Here is a 23846-nt window from a genome sequence, read left to right as displayed (position 1 = left end):
GGTGACTTGGCATTGGGTGAGAGCCTCATCTCACGTCTCAACTCTTCCATCTCACAAGTCACAATGGGACTGAAGAATAATTTTTGGATGTTTTCTTTAATATTCACCTATCTCTTACACTTTTACCACACTCCCCTGCTGCCTCTCTAAGACCAAACCGCAAGGAAAAAAACAAAAACTAAAACTATATGAACGCCATACATGTGTATGCTGATGCTGACTACAAACGCCCTTTTACCCATAGTCTTTAACCTTGTTTAAAAAATACTTTAATTCGTGCCCTTCAACGCCTGGCCATGTTTTGTTCCGATGTCATGACAACCCTAGCCTTACTTTCTTGTCCTGACCCAAAAGCCCTCCCCCCCCCCTTCAAAATAAAAACTGGGAGAGCCAAACCCCCAAACGCCAGCGCTGTGCACAGATAGCTTCATAACTCGTACAGTTCAGGTGTACTTGAACCGCGACAAATCCAAACCGCTGTTGGAAACATTGGAATACTTGGTACCCTCCTCCTCATCCTGCTCGAGCTCCCCATCACTAGAGGGCAAAATCAAATCTTCGCTGCCAACAGGCTGGCTCAGGGCCTCAATCTCGGCCAAATCAGCACGAGGCAGAGGAATCGAGGCGGGGTTGACCGAAAGCGAGCTCGATCTCTTGGAATACGTCGAAAGCCTGGTGGGTTGGAGGACCGAAGAAGAGACGACCCGGGGCTTCCCGCGCTGCAAAGCCTGGAAACCCAAACGCTGGAGAGGCGTCAAAATAGGGGTCTGAGAACTGCTAGATGTGCTGCTCTTCGAGCTGGAAGGTGTGTTCATCATGTTGCAAGACCGGTTCATGAGACCCGAGGGCTTGCTCATGGAACTAGAGGGTGTGCTCATGACAGTGGAAGGCGTACCCACGATGCTAGAAGGCGTGTCCATGGATGCGGAAAGCATGCTGGGCGCGGGCGAAGGCAAGCCGTGAACGATGCGGGTGCCAGTCATAATTTCTTGGTTGCAGATGCTGCGGAAAGCCTCCTCGACCGAATCGTCCGACCGAATATAGTCGGCTCCCTCGGTAGATGTGAAAAACTTGCTCTTCACAGGGGTGTTGTTGTCTGCAAAAGCGGGAAGGTCGTCATCACACAAGCGCGCTTTCTTGGGGGGCCTCGTAGTCGATGTCGACGGGGTGCCGTCCTGAAAGATGTCGACAACCGGGCCAGTGGTCTTGCGGCGGTTCGATGAGGTCTCGTACGTCGCTAGGAGGTTCGAGACAGGCTCGCTTCTCCGACGGCGTTCTCCGCCCAGGGCAGCCTCGAGATTGACATACCGGCGAGATGGGCGGGTCGCCTCCTCCACGCCCGCAATGTATGGGCGCGGAAGAGGAAAGACGATCGGACGAGGGGAGTTGCTGGGCGAATTGTTCTGGCTGTTGTTGGTGAAACAATTGGCGTCCATCTCGCCCAAGGGAATCCGTTTGTGCTTCGCAAAGTACTCGTTGATTGGTTTGCCGGGCGGTTTGCCAGGATTTCTCGTCGGCACAGTGACCGGAGCCATGGTCTGACTGATCCTTCTCTTACCAGGGGACGGCGGCGAGGTGAGAGAGGACGACGGGAGGACGATCCGCTTCTTGGTGATGGGGTTGACGTCTCCGGCGGCAATGGCCCGGGCCAATTCAGTCTCGACCGGAGCACCGATGAATGGCATCTCATCGACCTTGAGAGCGGGTCCGGGCTCGGTGAAGAACACGATGTCCTTCTTCTTGGGGCAAAAGACTCTCTGATGCAAAAAGGTGAGTTCGGCCTGCTTGAACTCTTCCAAGTAGTTCTCGGGAACCCTGTGCTTGCCCTCGAACTTGAGCATCTGAATGATGCGCTCAGGTGTCTTGTGCTTGCGGATCAGTCGGTAAGCTGTCTTCAGGCCGATGTTGTTAACAGCGCCCAGATAGTCACAGCCGCTGAGAATGGCCATGTGCCGGAACTCGGCATCCGTCCAACCGGTCAAGGAGATCTCGCGGACCAAACAGAAGTCTTTTCTCTGAATCTCAACACACTGACCGTGCTGATCCATCTTGGTCAACAGGCGCTTCGCACCAAACACCAGCATATCCGAATCCTCAGAGACAATGCCGCTGATGACACCCTCACGCTCCAGGTAGACGAGCTGGGCATCGGCTTCGTAGGGGGCGACAAGGTACGGGACACCGGCTTTCTTGAGTTCTTCGATGAGATGACGAGCCATTTCCGGGGTGACGTCGATGGCCTTTTGAAGCTCGAGGTGGGCTTTCGAGGGTTTGCCGGCTTTCAAGAGCTCGAGGCCAGTCTTCAGACTCTGCTCACGACGCTGCTCACGCGAAGACTCAGTCTTGGCCTTGCTGGGAAGAAAGTCGCCGTCAAAGACCAAATAGGGAGTGACACCATAATACTTGAACATCCTGACTCGGTGCATGGCGAAGTCGACATATCTCATGACAATGTTAGCGATCCTGGCAGGCAGTGAAAGGGAAAATGAACGACTTACTTGCGAGTGGGCTTGCCCTGGGCTAGTTCAATGGCACAGGCAATGGCACCGCGATGGAGCCAGCCGTAGCCATCGACACCAAAGGTCTCGCCGGCATACTTCTTGAGCTCGGTGGTGCGGTGGATGGACTTGAGGAGCGGGAAAAGGCCTTGGATACCCATGGTGGAGAGATCGGCCGAGGCAGTTTGAGAACAGTGGCCGAAGATGTCGAGATTGTTTCCGTGATGTGAAGGAAACAGGGGGGTTATTTTACAATCTCTTGTCCATGAAGAATTGCTGTTGAAGGGTTGATCTCGAGTCGAGACTGTTGGTGGTGATAAAAAGAGTCGAGATCAAGAAAGACGCGCTTCCTCGTTCAGTTGCAGGTGCAGCAGAAAAAGCAGAAAAACCCGTGGGTTGCCGAGGGCGGTGACGCGTGCTGTAGCCCTATTGCTGAAGTTGAACAATACCAAAAGGCGATGCTGAATAGAAAACGGAGCCCTTGGAGAAGCCAAACAACAGTCGCTGGATTTTCAACAATGCTCTGGTACTGGCTGATCAATGAGATGCTCCTTCCCAGGACCTCGCGGGCGCTGCAAATCAAACTATTAACGGGGGAAGGCGCGACGCGTCGGTTGAGCAGGGACGTTGCTCCCCGCGACGGTCCACACGCCTGTCACTTTAATGCGGGGTCTGTAGGGCTTCTGGAAGCCTGGGGGTTCTGTCCAATTGCGTCACTGGCATTGGCTATTCACGGGCATCGCAGGAGAATATTATTCACTGGCAGGCACTAGTTGGGGTGGTCCATTGTGTGCTCTCGTCTGAGGAGCAACAATCCAATGTTTACTCTGTGATGTTGCTCTCACTACGGATAGCTTTTTCGACTTTGCGCCCCCTCTTCCCACATCAAGCAGCAATGCGACCCTCCAGCATCCACGACCAGGGTTAGGGGTCCTGCAGCCACTTAAACCTTATCGCGGACAGCCCCACCAATATCTCTTCCGCCCCATCGAAAAATTCCCTGACACTTGCACCTCTCAACGACAGCAGTAAACACAATCACACAGCAACGCCTCACACAGCAACGCCTCACACAGCAACGCCTCACACAGCAATCATTCAAAATGGCCAAGACATTTGAAAAGGAGAGGAAGCGCATCGCGAAGAAGAAGGGCGGCAAGATTGAGGCTCTTCACGCCAACAGCAGAAACGCCAAGCGACTTCACACAGCCGTCATTCGTGATGACCGTCTGAAGGCTCTTGCTGCTGCCCGCAAGAAGCAAGACAAGCCTCTGATTCGCCGTACTCGCTTCTTCTTGGAGGCCGCACGCGAGAATGAGCTGAAGCCTCTTGATGAAGCTGCCATCCAGGCCAAGATCCTAGAGTTTGTTGGGCAACACAACGAGGAATATGAGGAGATCAAAAAGACACGCCGTGCCGGACGCCCACCCAGCACAAGAGAGGATCTGCTGAAGATGGCCATTGAGGCTCTTGAGACGGAGCACAAGAATGGTTTCTGTAAGCCGAACCTTATTACCATGACCGCCTGACTTTTTGACTCAAATGAGCCGAGCTGACCTGTTCCACAGACCTGCCCGATCTCTCTTCGGAGAAGAACCTCGAGATGCTTGAGCGCTGGGACGGGTCCAACTGGGCCTTCCTCACAAACGTGACCTGGGTCAAAATCTCCGCCGATGGCACGACTAAACCGTCAAGCTTCCCTCCCCAAGGTCTATGAAGCATGCCGTGCGGCAGAGAGTAAGTTTGTCATCTTGGCCCACCTCGACCACATAGGCCGCATCCATGACACAGCCTTCAACCACCCGGACCGGCTGCACTTGCTCCATCCTTTCGTGTCGGCTCGGAGAATGCTGTCTAAGACAACTCCGAAGGCACACTCTCGTCGGATTATGACCAAATCGGCGACGGCGGATAGTGTGGTTCAGATATGCTGTGTCTGTCTCTGTTGTCTCTCGCCATCTCCTTCCCAGCAGTCCCCAGCCAACAATTCGTCCTCGATCTATCTCGAGAAAACTTCCCGGTCTTGTCCTATCTTGAATATGCAACCCGCCAGAGCTTCCATGTTCCGGAAACGAAACATGGCCTGCCCATTTACTCCGCACTTCAAAGCCACTACGCAGACGCACGCACGCACGCACGCAAGTAAGCAAGCAAGCAAGCAAGCTGCAACGCACGAAAGGCACGTTGGAGTAAGCCACGCCACGCCATGCCAACAACGCCCTGCATGGCATGCTTTCGAAACGCGGCCAATGTGCAAAGAATCTGTAGCCTACCGCTCGAACAGCTGGGGCCGGCCTTGTGTAAAGTGGTTTTGTGAAGCACTCGCGGGTAGCAGATCTTACCCGTCTCCGTCGCTCCGGGAGGGGAAGAAGTGGGTGTCTGCCTGCCAAATGGTTAGCTGCTGCGGTACAACCCACCATTTTTCCATGACCGTCAGCACGACGAAACTGCCCGGTACTGTGGTGTTCTCCCCTGCGGTGGGGGCACAAGACGAACGACTTGTGGGCCATCTCCTGCTCTGGTTTCCGGAACGGCAATTGGATGTGGGAGCGGGGGTAGCGAGGGTGACACACGCGCGGCTGCTTGCCGCCGGGACCCAACGGGAGAGCTTTTGGTAGGAGAGGGGGGAAGTAGCAGAATTATTAATCGAGTCATGAATATGAGACCAACCGGGTACTGGGGCAAGAACTTTTCGGCTTTCTTGTTTTTACGCTTGTCTTTGACTGCCTGCTGCTGCTGCCTCACCTCGGGACTGAGGGAAGATGTTTGTCTTATGACTAAAGTGCAGTGGAAGTGTCTTGTTTCTTCTTTTTTTTTTCTCCGCTGCGGAGTGATGTGATGATGTTTTTTGAGAAGATATGTGTGTATCACATGGAAGAATGGGTAACCTCCTTGTGTTCTGTCCTTGTCTCTCTCTCTCTCTCTTCCTCTCTCTCTTTGCTTTTTTTTGTAGGATCTAACGGCATATGCCATTGCCCTTTTTTTGCTTGAACCCGATTCCCGAACGATAGTGATGACCTATTACTTCCGACCCCCTTGGGGGATTACACATCTTTTCTCTCTGCTGCCACAGAAGGATGTATCGTCTGGGCATGATTGGAATATTAGGCCGGGTATGCCACCTACTTACCTTGGTTGTTTACCCTGCATTCTTTGGCCGATTTTGTGTAATAGCAGTTTTTTTCTCTCTCGAACAACACACAGGGTTGATGAGAGATAGATTGAAAGGGCGGTGCTGTTTGGTGGAGATTTGATCATGATACAAGAGGTGCAGGTGTGAGAGATGACAAGGATGAGGCTAGGGTGCGGGTACCCGTGGCTGTTCGCCCCTCAAGGCGAGACCTAGGTGGTGGTGATGAGGGGGAAGGGGGGAACATGGGAGGGGTACCCTTCGATCTTCGGGATTGGGGGGAGGATGGGATGATGGAAGGATTTTCCGCCGGGAGGAAGGTGGTGTAGCTGTTGTACACACTGCTGCTGGGATGGGGATCGGATGATGGGTGGTTGCGTTGCTTGGGTTTGAGGTACCTCCTGGTGGTGAGGGAGGTTATTTATATACACCATTGTAAAAGGGGATGGAGGGGAAAGGGTATATAAATAGGGGGGGGGGGGGATTGATCGACGTAGGGTTTGGGATGGATGGCTGTTTTGTGTTTTGTTATTCTTACGTTTTACTTAGGCTACATCATAACCGGCTTCACGATTGGTACTCAGTCAGATCATAGAACTGATCTACAATACTTTTTTTCACCTTTTAAAGATACCTACCTACCTTACTTACCTACCCATACCCCACGTTGGGGGGCGAGCGAGGATTTGACGGTACACCATAGACGGATATTCACCATTTCATATCGGGTTGTTGTCGATCCGTTCGGTCATCGACTCTTTGCTGCTCATCATCGGCGAGTGAGCAGCCGATCTTCGTCTTACAGTTGCTCTGTTCTGTATCACGAGACTCAGGGACGGGGACAGGTTTTACGCTGGCGGGCTGGATACCTACCTTAGCTGACCTGACCTGATTTACCTTGTCAAGAAATCATCCTTGTTATATCCTATCATCACCGAGCCAAGCCGGTATCTCTCTTGTTCAAGGTATGCCCGTCGTCTCTTTTGACGCCCTCCCTTGGCAGTATCACTAACTCACACACCCTAGACTAGAAAGCAGAGATGTGCACTTACACAACCCACGTCCGGGTCTGCGGGTCCTGCCGCTGCGAGGATACAGTCCTTATCTCAGAAAAGCTCTGCCCGGTCGCCCAAAAAGCGAACGGCATCTTTGGGGCGTGTTTGGAAGGGGTGCTGAGCGAGAGGGATGCGACGAGGCATTGGTGCTGGCAGTGCAAGGAGAGTGTGATTCCCAGTCCGCCGCCGGGGTACGCCCAGTTGCAGCAGCAGATGCAGTATGGCTATCAGGGGAGATATGGGAGCGGGAGCGGGCACAGGAGGAGAGGGAGTGTGGTGCCTACTAGTAGCAGTGGCGGTCAGAGGCCGAGGGCATGGAGCTGATTTTCTTTCATATCATAAATGCTGTTTTTTTTTGTTTTTGTTGTTTTTCTTTGTGGTGTTTCCACCAGGCTGGCTCGGAGAGACATGAGAAGAAGGAGGCAAGATAAAATATCCAGCTGGCCTGGACAGGGATAGGCAAAGGCGTTGATGGATTACACAAACGGGATACCAAAGGGGAGATTATAAGCAACGGCGTTATGATGTTTAGGTATTGAATCTTTTTGATTCTCCAGAAATTGACAGAACCTTTCCAATATTCTAAGCTCCAATTGCTTGCTCAAGCATGTTCTCGGTCCCACCTTATCTCTTATCAATGACGTATAACTTCCCTGATTGGACAGCGGATCCCAGCCCGGGTCCATGCTCCCTTTGACTTTTCTGTTTTTTTTTTTTGCCCTCCAGAACTCGCCATCCATGTGCCATCCCACTTCGAAAAAGCACGGGCCACCCAGCGCTGCCAGCTCCCTCCCCAGCTTCTGAGAACTCTAAGAAGAGCTTGAGCTTATCCAATTCCTTATCCTACCCGTGTAAACCTAAATTTTTCCCAACCCATCCCACCTCGACTTTTTTTCCCCTTCCCATCGACAACCTCGCCTTCGTTTCTTTCTTCTCACCCCCAAAACCTTCCAACAAAATGATGTCCCTCCGTGCCATCGCCCGTGCGGCCCCCAGAGTCCTCGCTCGCCCCTCCACCTTCAGACCCGCCGTCGTCAGAACCGCTGCCGCCACCGCTGCACGCCCCTCTTTCTCCATCACACAAAAGGCTTCGGCCGCCTTTTCCACATCCGCCTTGAGACGGGCGCCCGCCGGCGAGGTGGACGAGGAGCTCGCCGCCAAGCTGAGCTCGGAGCTCGAGTTTGAGACTTCTGTCAAGGAGGGCGAGACGCTGCCGGCGAGCATCAAGGATTTCTTGGAGAATGGCCAGTTTGAGCTCAAAGACGTGCCCGGTCAGCAGGATGTGTTTTTGACGAGGAACTTTGGGAATGAAAAGTATGCCTCTCTTTACTATCAAAACTTGTGAGCGCCAAAGCTAATTACTGAATTTTGCTAAAAGGATCACCGTCTCCTTCTCCATCGCCGACCTCTCCTCGTTCCAAGAGCAAAACTTTGAGGACGACGCCCTCGCCGATGAAGAGTTTGAGGAGATGAACGACTCCCGCGGGAACGGCAAGTCTGGTGCTGCTGATTTGGCTGAGGAGGCGGAGGAGGAGGATATGGAGGGTGGTGCTGATACTGATGCCATGCCCTGCCGGCTGAACATTGTCGTCGAGAAGCCCGGCAAGGGCGCGCTCAATGTTGAGGCGATTGCTCAGGATGGCACCGTTGTTGTTGAGAATGTCTACTATTACAAGGACGCCAAGCTTGCACACAGCAGCAGCCCTGATGCGGTGCATGCTGCGCAGGATGCCTACCCTGGCCCTGCGTTTGGGAGCCTGGATGAGGACCTTCAGATCTTGCTGGAGAGGTATCTAGAGGAGAGGGGCATCACGCCTGCGCTGGCGCTGTTTGTGCCGGATTACATGGATATGAAGGAGCAGAAGGAGTATTTGGCTTGGTTGGAGAATGTGAGGGGGTTTGTTGAGGCTTGATAGATTTGAGAGTCTCGAGTTAAATGATGAGGTTATGATTGGATTGGGGTAGGGGGCGGGGTCATTTTGAGGTTTCTGGGAGGGGTGGAAAAGGAAGCCTGTGGATGTGATGACATGTAATTATATGAAAGTAAACTAACTCTACTTGAATGAATTGTAAGATATGGATTTGGGAAGGACATTCTTTTGGTTCACAGATATGAGAGCAAAGAATATTGAGTTGAGTTGTTTGATGTGAGCTGGGGATGGTGGTGTTTGACTTACACACCCCTGTTTGGCTTAGTCATGTCACTCACCTAGTGTGGTTGGGTTGGGTATGGTCCGATTTGCTCGGTCTCAATCAGGGGGTGGGTGAGCGAGCTGAACCTCTGGGGAAGGGGCCTGGCCACCACCCACCCCCAGCTGCTGCTTGGAATTTGTGATTCAATTTTTTTTTTTCAGCTTGTCTTGTCATCCATCACCTTTGCTTTTCTCTTCAAGTATCGTTTTCGTTTTATTCTTTTTTTTTTTTGGAGCACCGTTATGGCTTTTTGGTTTGCGCAACGTTAGTTTGACAAACGGCAGCCTTTACTAGTGGGTGAAAATGAGCGGCAACACCCTCACCCGCAACACTGGGGTGGCGGCTGACGAAGACGGCGACGTTGTTTTCAGCAACAACGACAATGGGAGGATCGGACGTGGGTCGAGCAGTTCGAGCGATGGGCTGACAAAGGGGGGCAAATCCGGTGTCGAGGTTCGGCACCTGGACGATGATGATGACAACAGCAACGAAGAGGCTCAACTTTTACACTCTGACAGCGAGGATGACGGGTTGGAACTAGACGAGCTGACGAGCCCGGGTTCTGATGTCGAGAACCGACCCTTCAGGAAGTCAAAGTCGCGGCAGCAAGGGAGGAAAAGACACCGGTATTGCGACTGGCTTTGGGGTGGTCCTGCGCCTTCTAAAACGCAGAGGATTGAACCGAGGGCGTGGCTGCTGCCGAGACTGCAGGCGGGGTTGGTGGATGTTCTTGACTGTCTCTTCCCCCAGAGGTGGCAAAAGGGGATGTTGTTAGGGGGGTTTGGGATCGTGTGGATGTTGACTGTTGTCGTGCCGGTGGTGTTAACCAAAGGAAAGGTGGTGGCCGATGGGCAAGAAGTGAAGCATCTCGGTTGTGTGAGCTCGCTTTGGGGGGGGAATGCAGAGTGTGGGTTGGACGGGCGACTGTGTGAACCGTTTGGGAATACGAGTGTGGCTTTTCGGTGTCCGGCGGATTGTGCGGGCGTGAAGCTGCTCAATCCACGGTGGGTGGGGAATCAGCAGATCAACTACCGGGCTTATGTCATTGGGGGAGGGGAGGGGGTTTATAGGGGTGATTCGTTTGTTTGTCAGGCTGGGGTTCATGCGGGGGTGGTGACGGATAAGAAGGGGGGGTGTGGGAGGGTGAAGTTGAAGGGGGAGTATTACCGGTTTGAGAATAGCACCCAGAATGGGGTGGAGAGTGTACAGTTTGGGAGTTATTTTCCTATGAGTTATGAGGTTGAGAAAGTGGAGGGGTGTGGGAGGGGGGATGCGAGGTGGGGCCAGTTGATTGTAAGTGTTGGGCTGAGTTTGTTGCTTGGGGCGGGGACACGGAGTGGGAAGGTGATGTTCTTCGGGGGGTTTACGGGGGTCTTTCTACATGTTGGTTTGGTGAGTGATCCGCCTGATATTGAGGTGATGAGCGGGAGGCTAGTACAGGAGTTGGTCGGGATTATGGTTGGGAGGTTGTTGCCGGCGGTGTTTGTTATGGTGGTTGTATACTGGGCGATAGGGAGGAGAACGTTGGAGGGCGTGGATGAGGGGGCGAATTGGGAGAAGACGTTGCTGTGGATGGGAGGCTTGTGGTTGGGGGGATTGACGAATAATACTTTCGAGGCGTGGATTCCGATTTCGAGGCTGGAGGGACATGATCTGAGGCAGCAGCCTGGGGCGGTGGTGGCACTGGTGGTTGTTGTGGGGGTGCTGATTGCCCTGGGGACGTTGCAGGCGTGGCACTTTTGGCAAGAGGGGAGGTTGCCGAAGTTTTTGGCGTTTTATGCGGGGGCGATAGCGGTGATTGCGACTTTGGTGGTGATGCCGGGGTTGGAGCTGAGGCTTCACCATTATGTTCTTGCTTTGCTCCTACTACCGGGGACGGCGATGCAGACGAGGCCGAGCTTGCTGTTTCAGGGGCTGTTGGTTGGGTTGTTTATCAACGGGGTAGCAAGATGGGGCTTCGATTCGGTGTTGCAGACATATGATTCCATCAGGGGGGATGGGCAGTATGGGAGTTTGGTGCCGGAGGTGGTGGCACCGTTCATTGAGACGTTGGAGATGGGAGTGAAGCAGGAGACGATCCATTTCAAGTGGTCGGCGTTGGACGATGTTGCAAGACTGAGAGAGAAGATTGAAGGCATCAGTGTGCTGGTGAATGATGTGGAGCGGTTTAGAGGGTGGTTTACAGAGACAAAGCTGGAGGATATGGTGTTTTCTTGGCCAAGGTTCAGAAAGGCTGATGAATACTTCAGATTCTCTTTTGTCGGGGAAGGAGGGAATACATTGGATTGGACCGAAGCGGGGACATGGTTTGCGAACGGGACCTGGAGCAAGGGCGTGGGTTTCTATAAGGTCTAAATTTCTCATATGTACCTAGCTAGAATTATCATTCTTTGCGCTGTCCTCGAACCTTTACTCTCAACCTCTGTCTCCGAATTCCATCACAATAAATGGCATAAATCCCACACAAAATCCAGACTTTTATGTGGGTATATTTCTGCCCGAAAAACGCACAAGCGATCTCCCTCCCAATGCACTGCCCCCGAATAACTGGCCCACAACAAGCAAGTTCGAGGTATGATTTACAATATAATGTGGGGTTGACCTGCTTGTGAGTGCTAATTATTTTGTGGTGAGGGTGTCCTGCTGCTGCCCTTGATGGGCCAAGAGTCCCCCGCATCGCCGCCCACCTACCTGAGCCGTGTTCTCAGCCCGACCATCGAACTTCTCCTTCCCGCAAGTAGGTAACTTTACTCTGCCTTGACCCCAATGGCTGAGACCATCGGTCTTGCTGCCAGTCTTGCCGGCTTGGTAACGGCGGGCTTGGCAGTCTGCAAAGGTCTAACGGAATATTACAAGACCTATAAAAGTGCTGAGAAGGACATCCAATTCCTTTGTGAGGAGGTCGACAATCTCACCCGAATTCTTCAGGTAGGTACTTACTCTGGGCGACACAGAGCTTTCTCGCTAACTAGTATGATAGAACCTTGACGCTGCTATCAAAGATGGTGGCAGTAGGCTTGAGGTGGAGGCCCCGGCCGAGGGGCCAGTTAAGGCTTGTCGTGATAGGATCACGGCGCTCGAGGAGGAGCTCAAGCATGTCACCGGTTCTGATAACGGGCGCAATCCACCGGTGGACAACATCAAGTTATTCACCAGATTTAAGCGGACACTGTATCCGTTCAAGGAAAAAACCTTGAAGGACTTGCGCGATAATGTATCGAAAGCCAACGAGATTCTTCACCAAGCTGCAACCTCCATTTTGATGTACGTCACCTCAGTTCTGTGATGCTCCTCAGCCACGCTAATATGGAACAGACGCCAGAACAATAGGATTTTGGATACAATGAACCAATACTACGAGAAAGAGGATTCCAAGGAGATACTGCGTTGGCTTGATCCGCCTAATCCGTCCCAGAGACAATTTATTGCCTCGTCCAAACGCAAGGACGACACGGGTGCCTGGTTCGTCGATAACAACGAAAACGAATTTTGGACCTGGAAGGAATCGTTACGCTCCGTGCTCTGGATACAAGGCAGAGGTAAGTGAAGAAGTTACCGACAGGAGGAGCGGTCTATATGCAAATTGAACGGGGGCCAACTGACCTAGGATTTTCTTTCAGCGGGGTGTGGGAAGACTGTTCTCTGGCATGTAGCTAATAATTTCCTGGCGGTAAATGTAACCATGGCCACTGACAACTCTCCAGCTCCACGATAATCAACCACCTCATTGATCACTGCCAGCATCAGGCGACTTCAGGGATCGCCTACTTTTACTTTGACTTTACGGACGCCTCGACATCTCAAGATCACCACACACTCGTCCGGTCGCTCATTGTGCAACTATCGGCACAAATGCAAAATCGTTCGGTAACACAACCCCTCAAAACACTATACAAGCGACACCGGAATGGAACAACACAGCCGACGGTGGAAGAGCTCTGCCAAACACTCCGTAACATCATCGAGTTTTTCTCGCCGTGTTATCTTGTTATCGATGCCGTAGACGAAAGCAAAGAGAAGGTGGAGTTTCTCAAATTCCTCAACATCATGGTCGGCCAATGGAAGCTGCCTCAACTTCGTGTTCTGCTTACGAGTCGAACAGAGCTCGGTGTGGAGATTCCGAAACGCGACTGGGATAGCCGCACCATATCTATTGAAAGTGGTCTCGGCGAGGACGTCAAACATCATGTCCTGGCAACACTGTCAGATGAAAATGGGATGTTTAGCGATTGGAATTCGCCCGAAAGAGACAAGATTGCGGAATCCCTTATTGAAGCATCGCACGGAAAGTGAGTCTGCTGCCAGCCAAAAACAAAACAAAAAAAAAACAGAAAAAAAAAAGTATCTTTCATAGCTGATAATTGTTGCCTGCCTCAGCTTCAGATGGGTTGCTTGCCAGCTTCAGGTCCTGTGGGGGTGTCATACCATCCAAGAACTAGATGAAGCTCTCAAGTCCTTACCCGCCACGCTCGAAGAGATCTACGAAAGGGAGCTCTTGACAGTCGAAGAGAGGAGGAGTCAAGGGTTTCGCCATATTTTGCAATGGTTGTGTTACTCAAAGCGGCCGCTGAAGCTCGACGAAATGGCCGAAGTGTTTGCGATTGACCAAGGGACGAATTCGCGGCCGCACTACGATCCCCGGCGACGGTTAGTAAATGCAACGAGATTCATTCACAAGCATAGCAATCTGGTCTCGGTGGTGCTGGTCAAGTCAAAAGGCGAGCCGCACAAAGAGCTGCGGCTAGCCCACTTGTCCGTCCGAGACTACCTTACAGGGAGCAAGATTGTCGGTTCGCCGGCGAAGATTTTCCATATAACGGAACTATCAGCACACCAGAGCATAGCGGAAGCGTGTATTGTCTACCTCCAGCAAATCGACACCCCAGAGGATTCCCCAAAGACCTACCCGCTTGCCCGATATGCTGCGCAGTTCTGGTCCTATCATGTCCATGTTACAACCACCGCTGCAACCACCGCTGCAACCACCGCCGCTGCGACTGATCAGTCATCTGGCACGCTGATAATTATGTCGCTGTTGATCATTGAACTTATCACTCAGGTCCTGAGAGTCTTTGGTCTATCTCCCACCATCTCCCAACAGCTTCTGGGGGAAAATGATGTGCACATCAACCTAAACTGTCTTTGCGTGGAGCTTCTCACCACCCCTCAAAAGTACATCAGGTATTTTGATCCAGACACGCCGTGGATTCACAATCCCGATATCTACCGGTCCGTCGAGTCGCTACCATCGGCTCTGTACTACGCTGCCCACGCCGGCCTGGCTGATTCAGTCAGACAGCTACTCGCCCAAGGGCTAGATGTTGATGCTGTAGGCGGCCGGTACGGGACAGCTCTGCAGGCAGCAGCCTGCAAAGGACATCGGGATGTCATCAAAGTGTTGCTTGCTAAAGGAGCCCAGGTAAACCAGTATGCGGGTGATTACGGATACGCACTGCAAGGGGCATGCTGCTACGGCCATGAAGAGTGCGCGACACTGCTTATTGACCACGGAGCGGATGTTGATGCTCGAGGCGGAGAGCATCACACGGCGCTGCACGCAGCAGCGTTCAATGGATACGAGAAAGTTGTGAAGCTGCTGGCCGAGCGAGGTGCCACGATAGACGTTACCGACTCACCCAACGGCCGTACCGCCTTGATCGATGCAGCAAAAGAAGGGCAAACAACCGTCGTAGAGCGCCTTCTCCAACTTGGGGCAAACAGTCTGATCCGCGATATGGGCGGCTGGACGGCGCTAGATGAAGCGGCGCCTGCGGGTTTTGACGCCATCGTCCGCATCCTCGTCGAACACAACCCTTCCATTCTAACGTCACGGGACCTCGGCGACTATTCAGCGTTGGACCACACCGCAGGACAGCATCACGTGTCGACGGTCCGGTTGCTCTCGGAGATGGGCATTGACGTGAACTCAAAGACCAACGAGGGACGCACAGCCCTTTTCAAAGCGGTAAAATCAGGAAACAGAGCCGTCGTTGACCTGCTCATTCAGCACGGCGCCGTCGTGTCTTTGACGGACAGAGGGGGGTGGTCCGCCTTGCACATAGCTGCGCACCATGGGCAGGTGGAGGCGGGGGAGGCCTTGTTGCAGGCCGGGGCTCCGATCCATGGCGGCCCGGACGGCTGGACACCATTACACATTTCCATACTGAGGAAACGAACCTGCTTTGTCAAGATGCTGCTTGAGAGCGGCGCCGACGCCCAGGCCAAGACGGTCAACGGCGTGTCAGTCATGGACTGCGTTGATCTCCATCACGAGTACCTAGCGGAGCCCGAAAAGGGGAGGCTCAAGATTGACAACATGTGGCTGACCAGGACGGGGCTACGTAGTGCGGCGAGTCATGGAAAGGATGCCCGGATCAGGGACCTGCTCGACCGCGGCGCTGACATCAATGCGAGAGATGAAGGCGGCTTCACTGCTCTCATGTGGGCTGTAGATGGCGGTCACTTGTCAACTGTGCGTCTCTTGGTCGAGAACGGCGCGGATCTGGACGCGCGGAGCGATCAAGAAGGCAACACTGCTCTCATGTTGGCTGCGATGCAAGCAAACCCGTCATCGGTTATGCATCTTTTGGTGGAGCATGGGGCGGATGTCAACGTGCGGAACAATGACGGCGAGAGTGCAATGAGCTATCTTGACAAACACAAGCAAGCCGATTGTATAAAATTACTCTGCGAATATGGTTACAGAGAGGAAGAGACCCCGCGGGAGATGCCAGTCCTTGATCCCAGTCAGGAGGTCCTCCAAAACATCCGGAAGTTGCTGGAGGAAAGCATAAATCATGTTAGATAGAGTTCACGTCTAGGGAGGACAGTGGCTGAGAATGATGGATCATGCAGCCCAAGCGGAAAAAGGTCCAATGCATTTCACTCTTGAGGAGATGAGTTTATGAGCGACAAGGCGTGGGGATGACCCTATCACCCTCACCACAAAATAGTTGACACACACAAGTAGGTTTACCCATATCATATTGTGAATTATGCTTTCAAAGAATGGTCGTATGCTTTTGAAGATAGCGAATAGGTCTTTGAAGACAGCCCATAGGCCTTTAAAGAGAGTTAATGGGCCTTTCCGGTTAAAAGGCTTATGACCTAATTTGTCTTTTGAGGTATGGAATATAATATAATATATGTTAACTTACTTTTGCTGGTCATTATGTGGGGCAGGGTGTCTACATAATAGTCGACCGAATCTCGATCCTGTCGACCTCATCTAGGGGCTTTGACCAGCCTGAGTGAAGGTTTACATTGTCATCCTTTTGCTCTGCTCTGTAGTTCCTCTCCATCTCATACCATAGCATCACGTTCTTCTCCTTAGTATTCAAATGGGAGCAGAATCAAGCCAGAAACATGACCGTTGCGAACTTGCATACATGGTAATATAAGATGACTTGATATGGGTGGTTAGGGATCAACAGAGACTGTCTCTGATGCCAAGACCAGGAGGTAAAAAGGGGCTGCGTGGGGTCAGTCAAAATACAGTTGCCTGGGTTGCAAAGACATCCCTCCGATTAGAAGAGCACTTTCAGTCAGGATAAATCGCTCGCAGCGGTTTAGAGTGAAAATGCCAAATCACGACACCTCACCTTTGAGCATTTCGGAGCATAAGAAGGCCAAAAAACATGCTTCAACACCATTTTAAAGGAAACAGAACGATATGAAAGAGGAATAAAAAGTCAAAAACATACAACACCAGGGATTCCCCAGTGGTCACCCACCTGAGTACTGGTCTGGCGGTCAATTGCTTAACTAGGGGAGAGCGGACGGGATCCCGTGTATTCAACTGCCTATGGTCGTATGTGATACTCATGCTTACTTTTACAGCTTATCAAGGACGCGTTGTGAGAAAATCACTATGGTCAACAACTCCCCAACAAAGCAAGGGACGACTGCTGTTGTTTCTCAACGGCATGTGCTTGCGATGATCTGATTGGCCAGATCGCTTTGGTTACACAACAAGGCATCCAACGGTCTTGGCATAACAAAGACTGCTTCAACAACATGTTCGATGTTCGAGTTGGCTGAAGTATTGTGTGAGGTGGAAAATTGATGGATAGTTCCAGTGCAGAGATGGAGGGTCGGCCCAAGGTTGCTCGCTATGCGGTAAGAAATGCTCTGATGAGAGATGGACTCGGGCTGGCATAACTGACAACATCAAGTGCGAGAGCTGTAAGAAGAGGAAGACAAAGTCAGCATCTCTCTAGGCTAGAAGCACAGAGATGGAAGCTAACAGTGAAAGATGCACCCGCGAACTTCCCAAATGCGCCGCTTGCAAGCCATGGCCTGGACCATGCAACTATGCCAGGCAGTTTCCCGACCCGGTGGCAGCTCCGGTGGCAGCTCCGTCGTCAGCAACCCTGGAACCAGCAAACATCTTTGTTAACTCTTCTCTCCCTGACCGACTTGACCGAATCGAGGCCACGCTGCAGACTCTCACAGCCGCCGTGACAAAACTGCTCGCTGTCACCGAGGCCAAGAGCTCCCAAGAGCCAAAGCCCGAGTCAAACCCGGCAGCAAAACAACCAGACGAAACAGACAGATCAACGCGCTCAAAAACAACATGCACTATCACGCCCCCCGCCATCTCCTCCCTCGACGAAGCCAACGCACATTTGGGAAACATCATCCCCAGCCACGACGACCACGACGATCACAACGACCACAACCTCGCCCTCCAAAACCTCACCGACCTATCCAACACCCTCACCTCCTTCCGCCTCGACATGTCCCTCGACCTCGGCCCCCACGACAACAGACAGTACATCGTCCCCTCCCTCGAAACCGGCAACCTCATCATCTCCAGTATGATCCCCCCCATTTACCCCCTTTTCTGATCCCCCAACTGACGCCAACAGAATTCACCCCCTTAACCCTCTTCGCCTCCCCCTTCTTCCCCCCCCCCTCCCCCCGCCTCCTCTCGACCATCATCTTCTCCCCCGGCACCGTGGCCCCCGGCTGGATAATCTACACAAACTACTTCCTCCTCTCCTCCCCCATAACCGCCACCCTCTTCCCCTCCTCCGTCCCCCACTGGCGTCACAACGTCCGCCTAGCCCTCCAAAACGCGTCTTTATACCTCCACCCCAGCAAGGTAAACATCGCAGCCTTCACCATGCTCAGCTTTCACGGGGAAGATTTCGCGGCGAGCCCAAACGTAAGCTGGATGCTCTGCAGTCACCTATGCCGTATGGCGCAAGCCTTAAGACTATGGGAGGGAGGGGGGGCAGAGGAAGGGGAAGGGGAAGGGGAAGGGGAAGGGGAAGGGGAAGGGGAAGGGGAAGGGGAAGGGGAAGAGGAAAAACAGAGGGGTTTGGCTTTGTTTTGGGCGATTTACAACATGGAAAAGTGTTGTGCTTTGACGTTCGGACGATCGCAGGTTGGGTTGTGGGATGGGGTGGATGTTGAGCGGGTGGAGATGCCGAGGGGGGAGTGGTTTGGGGCTTTCAGGCCGCACTTGACGGATCAGAGGAGGGCTAAGGGGGTTGAGGGGGTGGATGCCGAGTTTGGGGGGTATATCTTTCTGAGGAATGTCGAGCTGGCCAAGCTGAGCGGGAGGGTGTTGGAGTATTTGGGGAAGGGGGAGGGGACAGAAGAGGAGAGGGAGGTCTTGAAGGGGAGGTTGGCGGAGTGGTTCAGGGAGACGGATGAGACGTTTCGGAGGGGGGTGGAGAGGGAACGACAAGGGGGGGTGCCGGGAGCGGGGGTTGATGTGAAGAGGGAGAAGGTGATGAGGTTGTATGAGTTTACGGTCAAGTTTCGGTATCTGCATGTGCTGATTATTCTGACAAAGGACTCGCCGGGGGACCGGGGGTTGAGGGTGGAGAGCGCGAGGCAGGCGATTGGGATTTTGCCCATGACGATTTCGGGGTGGGATCCGGTTTACAACGGGGTTATATGGTGCGTATTTGTCTTTCAACTGGGTCGGGATCCAAGCTGACAGAGACAAGGCATCTCCTCTACTACCCGTTCACCCCCTTCTTCGTGGTATTCGGGCACATCGTCACCAACCCCAGAGCGGAAACAGTGCCTTCCGACCTCAGACTGCTCGAGACGGTGGTGGAGTACATCATTGCTCTGCAGCCGCTGCTCACTCTCCTCAGAGATTTGACGGCCAAGCTGCAAAAAACGGCCGAGATATTCCTGAGGCTGGCGAGAAGGCACGTGGCCGAAACAACTGGAAGTATACCGTTCAGTTCTGCATTGCAGGAGGATGTCACTCACCCGACGGGCTTCTCCCAACCGCAGGACCAACCGGACCTCTCGCAGCACCCCCCTGAGATGGTGATGCCTGACCAGCAAGACTTATTCTCACTAGAGGGTGTTGATATCGACAGGTTCCTCAGTTGGGTGCCTCAGCCCATGGGATTTCCAGGAGATATCGACTTTGGTGTTGGTGATGGGACGGCGGGAGAGGAGGAGGAGGAGGAGGAGGAGGAGCAGCAGCAGCAGCAGCAGCAGCAGCAGCAGCAGAATAGGGGTGTCAAGAGGCCGTTGGAGGCGACGTTTGACTGGTTTTCGTGGGAGAATTATTATGCTGATGCTACCCAGTAAGAGGAGGACAAAGAGCCGGCCCGGATCTCGGAACCATTCCAGCGCGCCGTGGAATGGTCTGTCAGTCTTGATGATCTCTTAATGCTCGGTCATTGCTCCCAGCGAAGAACAGTAGAAAATCTCAAATAATTATACACAAAATACCTTTCCAATGCATAACCCTCGCAGTGCTACCCCAAAATAACCCCCGCGCCAACCCAACAGCCCCGGATCTGCCCACAGTGTAAGCCACATTACCCCAAAGCGGCCAACTCCACCGTGATCAGCCCAATCAACGGCCTCCAGCCAAGCCAAGGTGGACGCTGCTTTCTTCACAGCCTTCTGGGGGCGCTGTGGACTGACAACAGAGCTTGACGCACCTGATGATGAGGTGACCGACATCTGCAACCCCTCAGCCGTTGGGCTCGAGAGGGGAAAAAGGCTCAGGCTAGTAGGCAGAGGACGACGACGCGCTTTCGGAAGGAGGGCTTGAGCTGTTTAATTGGAGAAGAGCAAAAGAAAGACGTGCAGCAGCTGTCGGTCGAGGGGACGTGGTGGGGTGGTGAGTGATGTTAAAGAAGATGGCGGGCGGATTGAGGGCTGAGCAGAAGCTGAGGCAGCCTCTCGGGTGTGTGAGTCGCTTCGTCTTTTTGGGTTCTCTTTTTTATTTTCTTCTTCTTCTTCTTCTTCTTCTTCTTCTTCTTCTTCTTCTTCTTCTCTTTCTTGATGAATATATTGGATGAAGCTTTTTGTTTGCGTATTATTGGGAGAATTGTGTGAAACCAAACGTCGGAACCCGACGACGACACGACATAAGCCTGATAGCCAACAAACATACGGCCACGGGCAAAACACAGCAGCAGCAGCAGCAGCATCAGCATCAGTAACATCAGCCTGATACTTGGTTGGACTTTTCTGTCTCTGTTCCCCACCCCCGCCCCAACCATCTTGCGGCTGGGATTTTGAGAGGGTTTTATATTTATGAATTGGAATGGGATAACAAGACTTTGGAGAACTTGAGAGTTTTGTCGAATATCATTGCTTTGGATATTGTCGTCGCGTAGCTGTTAAAACAGTCAAAAATGGTCAACAAACTCGACCTCGAAGCCTTCCAACACGACCGCTCCCGGTGGCGCCGCTCACTCCTTTTCCCCTCCTGGCTCCTCCAGATCCTCATCCTCCTCTGCCTCATGGGTATATTCGCCTACCGACTCGCAGAAACATTCGAGCATTACTCGGCCGAGAAGAAGAACGGTTCCATTCCCATGGTCGAAGTAGTGTATGTCTGCCCCCCTCCCGCCCATTACCCTCTAACATTTTGCTCGCAACGCGTAGATGGGAAGCAACAAACATCCTCTTCAACCTCCTCTCCCTCCTCCTCACAATCCTCGAACTGGCGCGCTTCATCACCTCCCGCCTCACCCCCTTCCTCCTCCTCTCCACCAACCTCGTCAAACTTGTGCTCTCGCTTGCCGTGTTGGGTCTCGATGTTGTAGCCCATTTGCGACAGCTAGATGGGCATTACCCCACCATCGGGCTCAGTCTTGACTGTGGTCTTCTTGCTGCTTCGTTGTCTTCGTTTGCGTACGCGGTCCTCAAGCACAGCGAGTCGAGAAAATACGAACAATATCACCTCACTGACGAGGTTAAGCGTGCGGAACCGGGGATTTTTATGGCTGGAGCCGCGGGGGGGGGGAGGATCACGGGGATTGTCAAGCCTTATGATCGGGATAGTGCCAGTTACAGGTATGATTACGCCAGGACGGTGGAGAGTGAGGATCGTCGTGTCAGTGGGGAGGGGGGGGGGGGGAAGTGGGACACGTCATGTGAATCCCAGACCGGTCACTTCAGTTCTGAACAACACGGCTCGGTGGCGTCAGGCAGGACGGGTGTCACAGTCAGAGAGATCTCGCCCAGTGGGACCGGGTTGGAGAGGGAGATTGACAGGGCGCCGAGCGGGGAGCTTGGTTGGGCTGCTGGCGGGCAAGTAGGGAGTGATGTCAGTCCGAGCAGCAGCATGACCGGGCGAAGTGGCAGCGTGGTGCGCAACGCGGGGGTGGTGCACATGGCTGTGCCGGAGATTCATGTTTCTAGGCAGCAGAGTTGGAGGACGGAGGTGATTGCTTGAGGAGAGGGAGGATGCAGGGAGGACGAGGGAGGGGTTGTTGAGGTGATGCTGGCAGGAGGTTTGTTTTGGATACCAGGAGTTTTGTCGATGATTTTTGGTTCACGGAGCAAGGAGTTCAGGTTAGGATATAATGAAGTGATGCCCCCGCCAAAAAAGGCCAAGAAAAAATGTGTTTTATTTTCCCCCAAAACATCCACCCCAAAAAGCAAGCAAGCCAAAAAATAAATCTGCCCAGAGAGGTTCCTGTTATCCGGCGTTGAAAGATAAAGATGTTGTGGCTGTCCCCCCCCTCCTATCCCCTTCCTTTCCGATAAAGTTCCGTTTCCCATTGTTTTCCCCCAATCAAAGAGTCGTAAAGTAGAGCCGTTCATTATATGGGCTGTGCTGGGCCGTCATGTTTGGTGTTTGGCAGGCCCACAATGTGCTGTTACTGTGTGCTTGTGGAAGCTTCTTAGAGCTTGCGGCGGGCCTGGTCAACTCTGGTGGCGTCAAACGGAACGACGTTGCCAGAGGCATCGGTCATGGCCGGGGCCGAGACGTCGGCGGTGACAATGTTTTGACGCTTGACCGGGGCTAGATAAGAGTCGGTCAGTGTGTCTGCCTGTAGATTTTTGCCACCACCCCTCCTGACTCTTAACTCACCATTCATGTTGACGGTGGGGTAGGCAAAGGCAACAGTGGCCAGAGCAAGGACGGCGGCGATGAACTTCATGTTGACTGGTTTTTGTTGAGTATGTTGATGTCGAGAGAGACGAAAGGAAGTAAGATAATGTCGACCGGCGACGAGCAGATGAAAATATGCAGACTTGAAGAAGAAGAAGAAGAAGAAGACGGAAAATAAAACACGGCCAAAAGGTTGAACAAGCTAGCGGGATGGAGAGAGAAAAGGGACAAGACACGGGATCGGGGAGGGGAGCAACGGCATTGATATTTGTATTTTCTTTGGTGGCAGATCAGGATCCACGATGGTTGATGGACGAACCGTGTGTTTCAGAAGGGGCAAGCGGTACGCAAGGAGATCTGTGAGCAGATCTCCCCCCTAATCAGCATGCGCCACACCCGCGAATCCAAACACGTACACACTTGAGACGAGGGCTTCATGGCAAACACGGGGTAAGCAAGCCGGGAGTTGCTCTTTGGGATGTGCTGCTGGGGATGCGAGTATCAAGTCAACAGAAGATACCACATCTCCCAAGACATCTAGAAGCGCCGGTCCAGGCGCTGAATCTAGACCTTCTTGGAAGGGCCGGTTGTTAGCCTCTCATTGTCAAGCCGTTAAGCTTGTTGCGAATGGCACGAAACAAAGCGACGTAGAAAAGGGAGCTAGGGGAATGAAGCTTTTCTGATCCAGGGGTTGAAACCGGCAGCGTGTCCGCTTCGGGGGGTTGCATTGGCAAAAGGGACGCCGAAGCTGGGAAGAGCTGCCGGAAGACGGCGAGCCGGGCTTGGGACGTTCCAGATGGCGGAGTGGGCTTCCGTGTCTGTGAGCCACAGCATCGCACAGCTTTGCCAGAGCTCCCTGCCCTGTGCGTGCGCCGGTGCTCAGCAAAATGACAAGCACCTGCAAGATGATGGAGAACTGGCAGTTGTGGTGTTTCCAAGAGACAGCGGGTGGACAGGTGTCGGAGCTTTCCCCTTGTTTCAAGACTTGGCGCTGCTGTTATCAACCCCCTCAACATCAAGAAGCTGAGAGGCCGGATGAATCGACCAATCGACCACGTGCTGGCCAGTCGAGGGCCATTGTTTGTGGTCGCCTCGGGAAATGAGGTAGGTGATGGGCTCTTGTTGGACCCGACTGTAGAGAGACAAAGGGTTTTTGTGATGAGGCAGGACATAAACAGAACAGAAAGGCGACAGCTGCCGATTGCAGGTACTCAAACACAAGCAAAAGAGCATGGCCAAATGCATGACGGGGATGCGTCAGAGAGTGTGGAGTCTGCCAGAAGACCCGCTGGTGGACATCAAGGTTCTCCCTTCGTCATTTGCGCTCAAACAACCAGAAGTTCCTAGATTCATCCCAAACTTTCCCAGGTCAACAGATCACGACCGGCAGCTGGCCAACTTCAGCGCGCGCGTGGGAACACTGGACCGAGTCGTCCCGAGAAACAAAATTCCATGGGTGGGGCCAGCGGCTACGAGTACCGCCCCTGTCACGGCAGTGTGTGTCTCCCAGCCGTTGAACTGCAACGCCCCCCCCCCTCTCTGGTCTAGTCTCTATCCACCACTCCCCGGATCGATTGCCCCCTCCATTCCCCCGCCTCTCCTGGAAACCGTCCGGATGTGCCACCGCCTTCGCC

General features: G+C 53.1%; 9 protein-coding genes across 9 annotated transcripts; 7 read left to right on the top strand and 2 right to left on the bottom strand.

Annotated features, from left to right (window-relative positions):
* Window positions 1-77: 77 nt before the first annotated feature.
* Window positions 78-3212, bottom strand: EXO1 (Rad2 nuclease). The gene is made up of 2 exons (XM_062913448.1): window positions 2499-3212; window positions 78-2442 (listed from the first exon to the last, which is right to left on the bottom strand). Exons 1-2 carry the CDS (start codon window positions 2657-2659, stop codon window positions 444-446), a joined length of 2160 nt encoding a protein of 719 aa, XP_062764858.1. The 5' UTR covers window positions 2660-3212; the 3' UTR covers window positions 78-443.
* Window positions 3213-3601: 389 nt separating this feature from the next.
* On the top strand, window positions 3602-4215 carry TMA16 (translation machinery-associated protein 16; the record flags this gene model as incomplete). The annotated part of the gene is made up of 2 exons (XM_062913447.1): window positions 3602-3995; window positions 4067-4215. The coding sequence occupies 2 exons, from the start codon at window positions 3602-3604 to the stop codon at window positions 4213-4215; spliced, it is 543 nt and encodes a 180-aa protein (XP_062764857.1).
* Window positions 4216-6668: 2453 nt separating this feature from the next.
* QC763_508555 (uncharacterized protein) lies at window positions 6669-7007 on the top strand (the record flags this gene model as incomplete). The annotated part of the gene is made up of 1 exon (XM_062913446.1): window positions 6669-7007. One exon carries the CDS (start codon window positions 6669-6671, stop codon window positions 7005-7007), a length of 339 nt encoding a protein of 112 aa, XP_062764856.1.
* Window positions 7008-7403: 396 nt separating this feature from the next.
* Window positions 7404-8745, top strand: MAM33 (Mitochondrial acidic protein mam33). Its single transcript, XM_062913445.1, has 2 exons — window positions 7404-7997; window positions 8062-8745. The coding sequence occupies exons 1-2, from the start codon at window positions 7642-7644 to the stop codon at window positions 8594-8596; spliced, it is 891 nt and encodes a 296-aa protein (XP_062764855.1). The 5' UTR covers window positions 7404-7641; the 3' UTR covers window positions 8597-8745.
* A 434-nt stretch (window positions 8746-9179) lies between these two features.
* Window positions 9180-11231, top strand: QC763_508540 (uncharacterized protein; the record flags this gene model as incomplete). The annotated part of the gene is made up of 1 exon (XM_062913444.1): window positions 9180-11231. The coding sequence occupies one exon, from the start codon at window positions 9180-9182 to the stop codon at window positions 11229-11231; it is 2052 nt and encodes a 683-aa protein (XP_062764854.1).
* A 200-nt stretch (window positions 11232-11431) lies between these two features.
* QC763_508530 (uncharacterized protein) lies at window positions 11432-15684 on the top strand (the record flags this gene model as incomplete). Its single annotated transcript, XM_062913443.1, is given in 7 exon segments — window positions 11432-11804; window positions 11857-12140; window positions 12192-12415; window positions 12497-12521; window positions 12581-13165; window positions 13254-13840; window positions 13853-15684. The coding sequence occupies 7 exon segments, from the start codon at window positions 11643-11645 to the stop codon at window positions 15682-15684; spliced, it is 3699 nt and encodes a 1232-aa protein (XP_062764853.1). The 5' UTR covers window positions 11432-11642.
* A 1050-nt stretch (window positions 15685-16734) lies between these two features.
* Window positions 16735-19927, top strand: QC763_508520 (uncharacterized protein). The gene is made up of 6 exons (XM_062913442.1): window positions 16735-16994; window positions 17051-17079; window positions 17131-17693; window positions 17747-18124; window positions 18173-18788; window positions 18839-19927. Exons 1-6 carry the CDS (start codon window positions 16941-16943, stop codon window positions 19440-19442), a joined length of 2244 nt encoding a protein of 747 aa, XP_062764852.1. The 5' UTR covers window positions 16735-16940; the 3' UTR covers window positions 19443-19927.
* Window positions 19928-20132: 205 nt separating this feature from the next.
* On the top strand, window positions 20133-21786 carry QC763_508510 (uncharacterized protein). Its single transcript, XM_062913441.1, has 2 exons — window positions 20133-20700; window positions 20757-21786. The coding sequence occupies exons 1-2, from the start codon at window positions 20504-20506 to the stop codon at window positions 21547-21549; spliced, it is 990 nt and encodes a 329-aa protein (XP_062764851.1). The 5' UTR covers window positions 20133-20503; the 3' UTR covers window positions 21550-21786.
* On the bottom strand, window positions 21682-22983 carry QC763_508500 (uncharacterized protein). Its single transcript, XM_062913440.1, has 3 exons — window positions 22633-22983; window positions 22192-22581; window positions 21682-22122 (listed from the first exon to the last, which is right to left on the bottom strand). Exons 2-3 carry the CDS (start codon window positions 22259-22261, stop codon window positions 22001-22003), a joined length of 192 nt encoding a protein of 63 aa, XP_062764850.1. The 5' UTR covers window positions 22262-22581; window positions 22633-22983; the 3' UTR covers window positions 21682-22000.
* Between the last annotated feature and the right edge of the window lie 863 nt (window positions 22984-23846).

This window comes from Podospora pseudopauciseta (assembly GCF_035222475.1).
Source record: "Podospora pseudopauciseta strain CBS 411.78 chromosome 5 map unlocalized CBS411.78m_5, whole genome shotgun sequence".
NCBI classification, from domain to species: domain Eukaryota; kingdom Fungi; phylum Ascomycota; class Sordariomycetes; order Sordariales; family Podosporaceae; genus Podospora; species Podospora pseudopauciseta.
The sequence above is the reverse complement of the archived record's forward strand: the minus strand, read 5'-3'. Positions and strand labels throughout refer to the sequence as shown.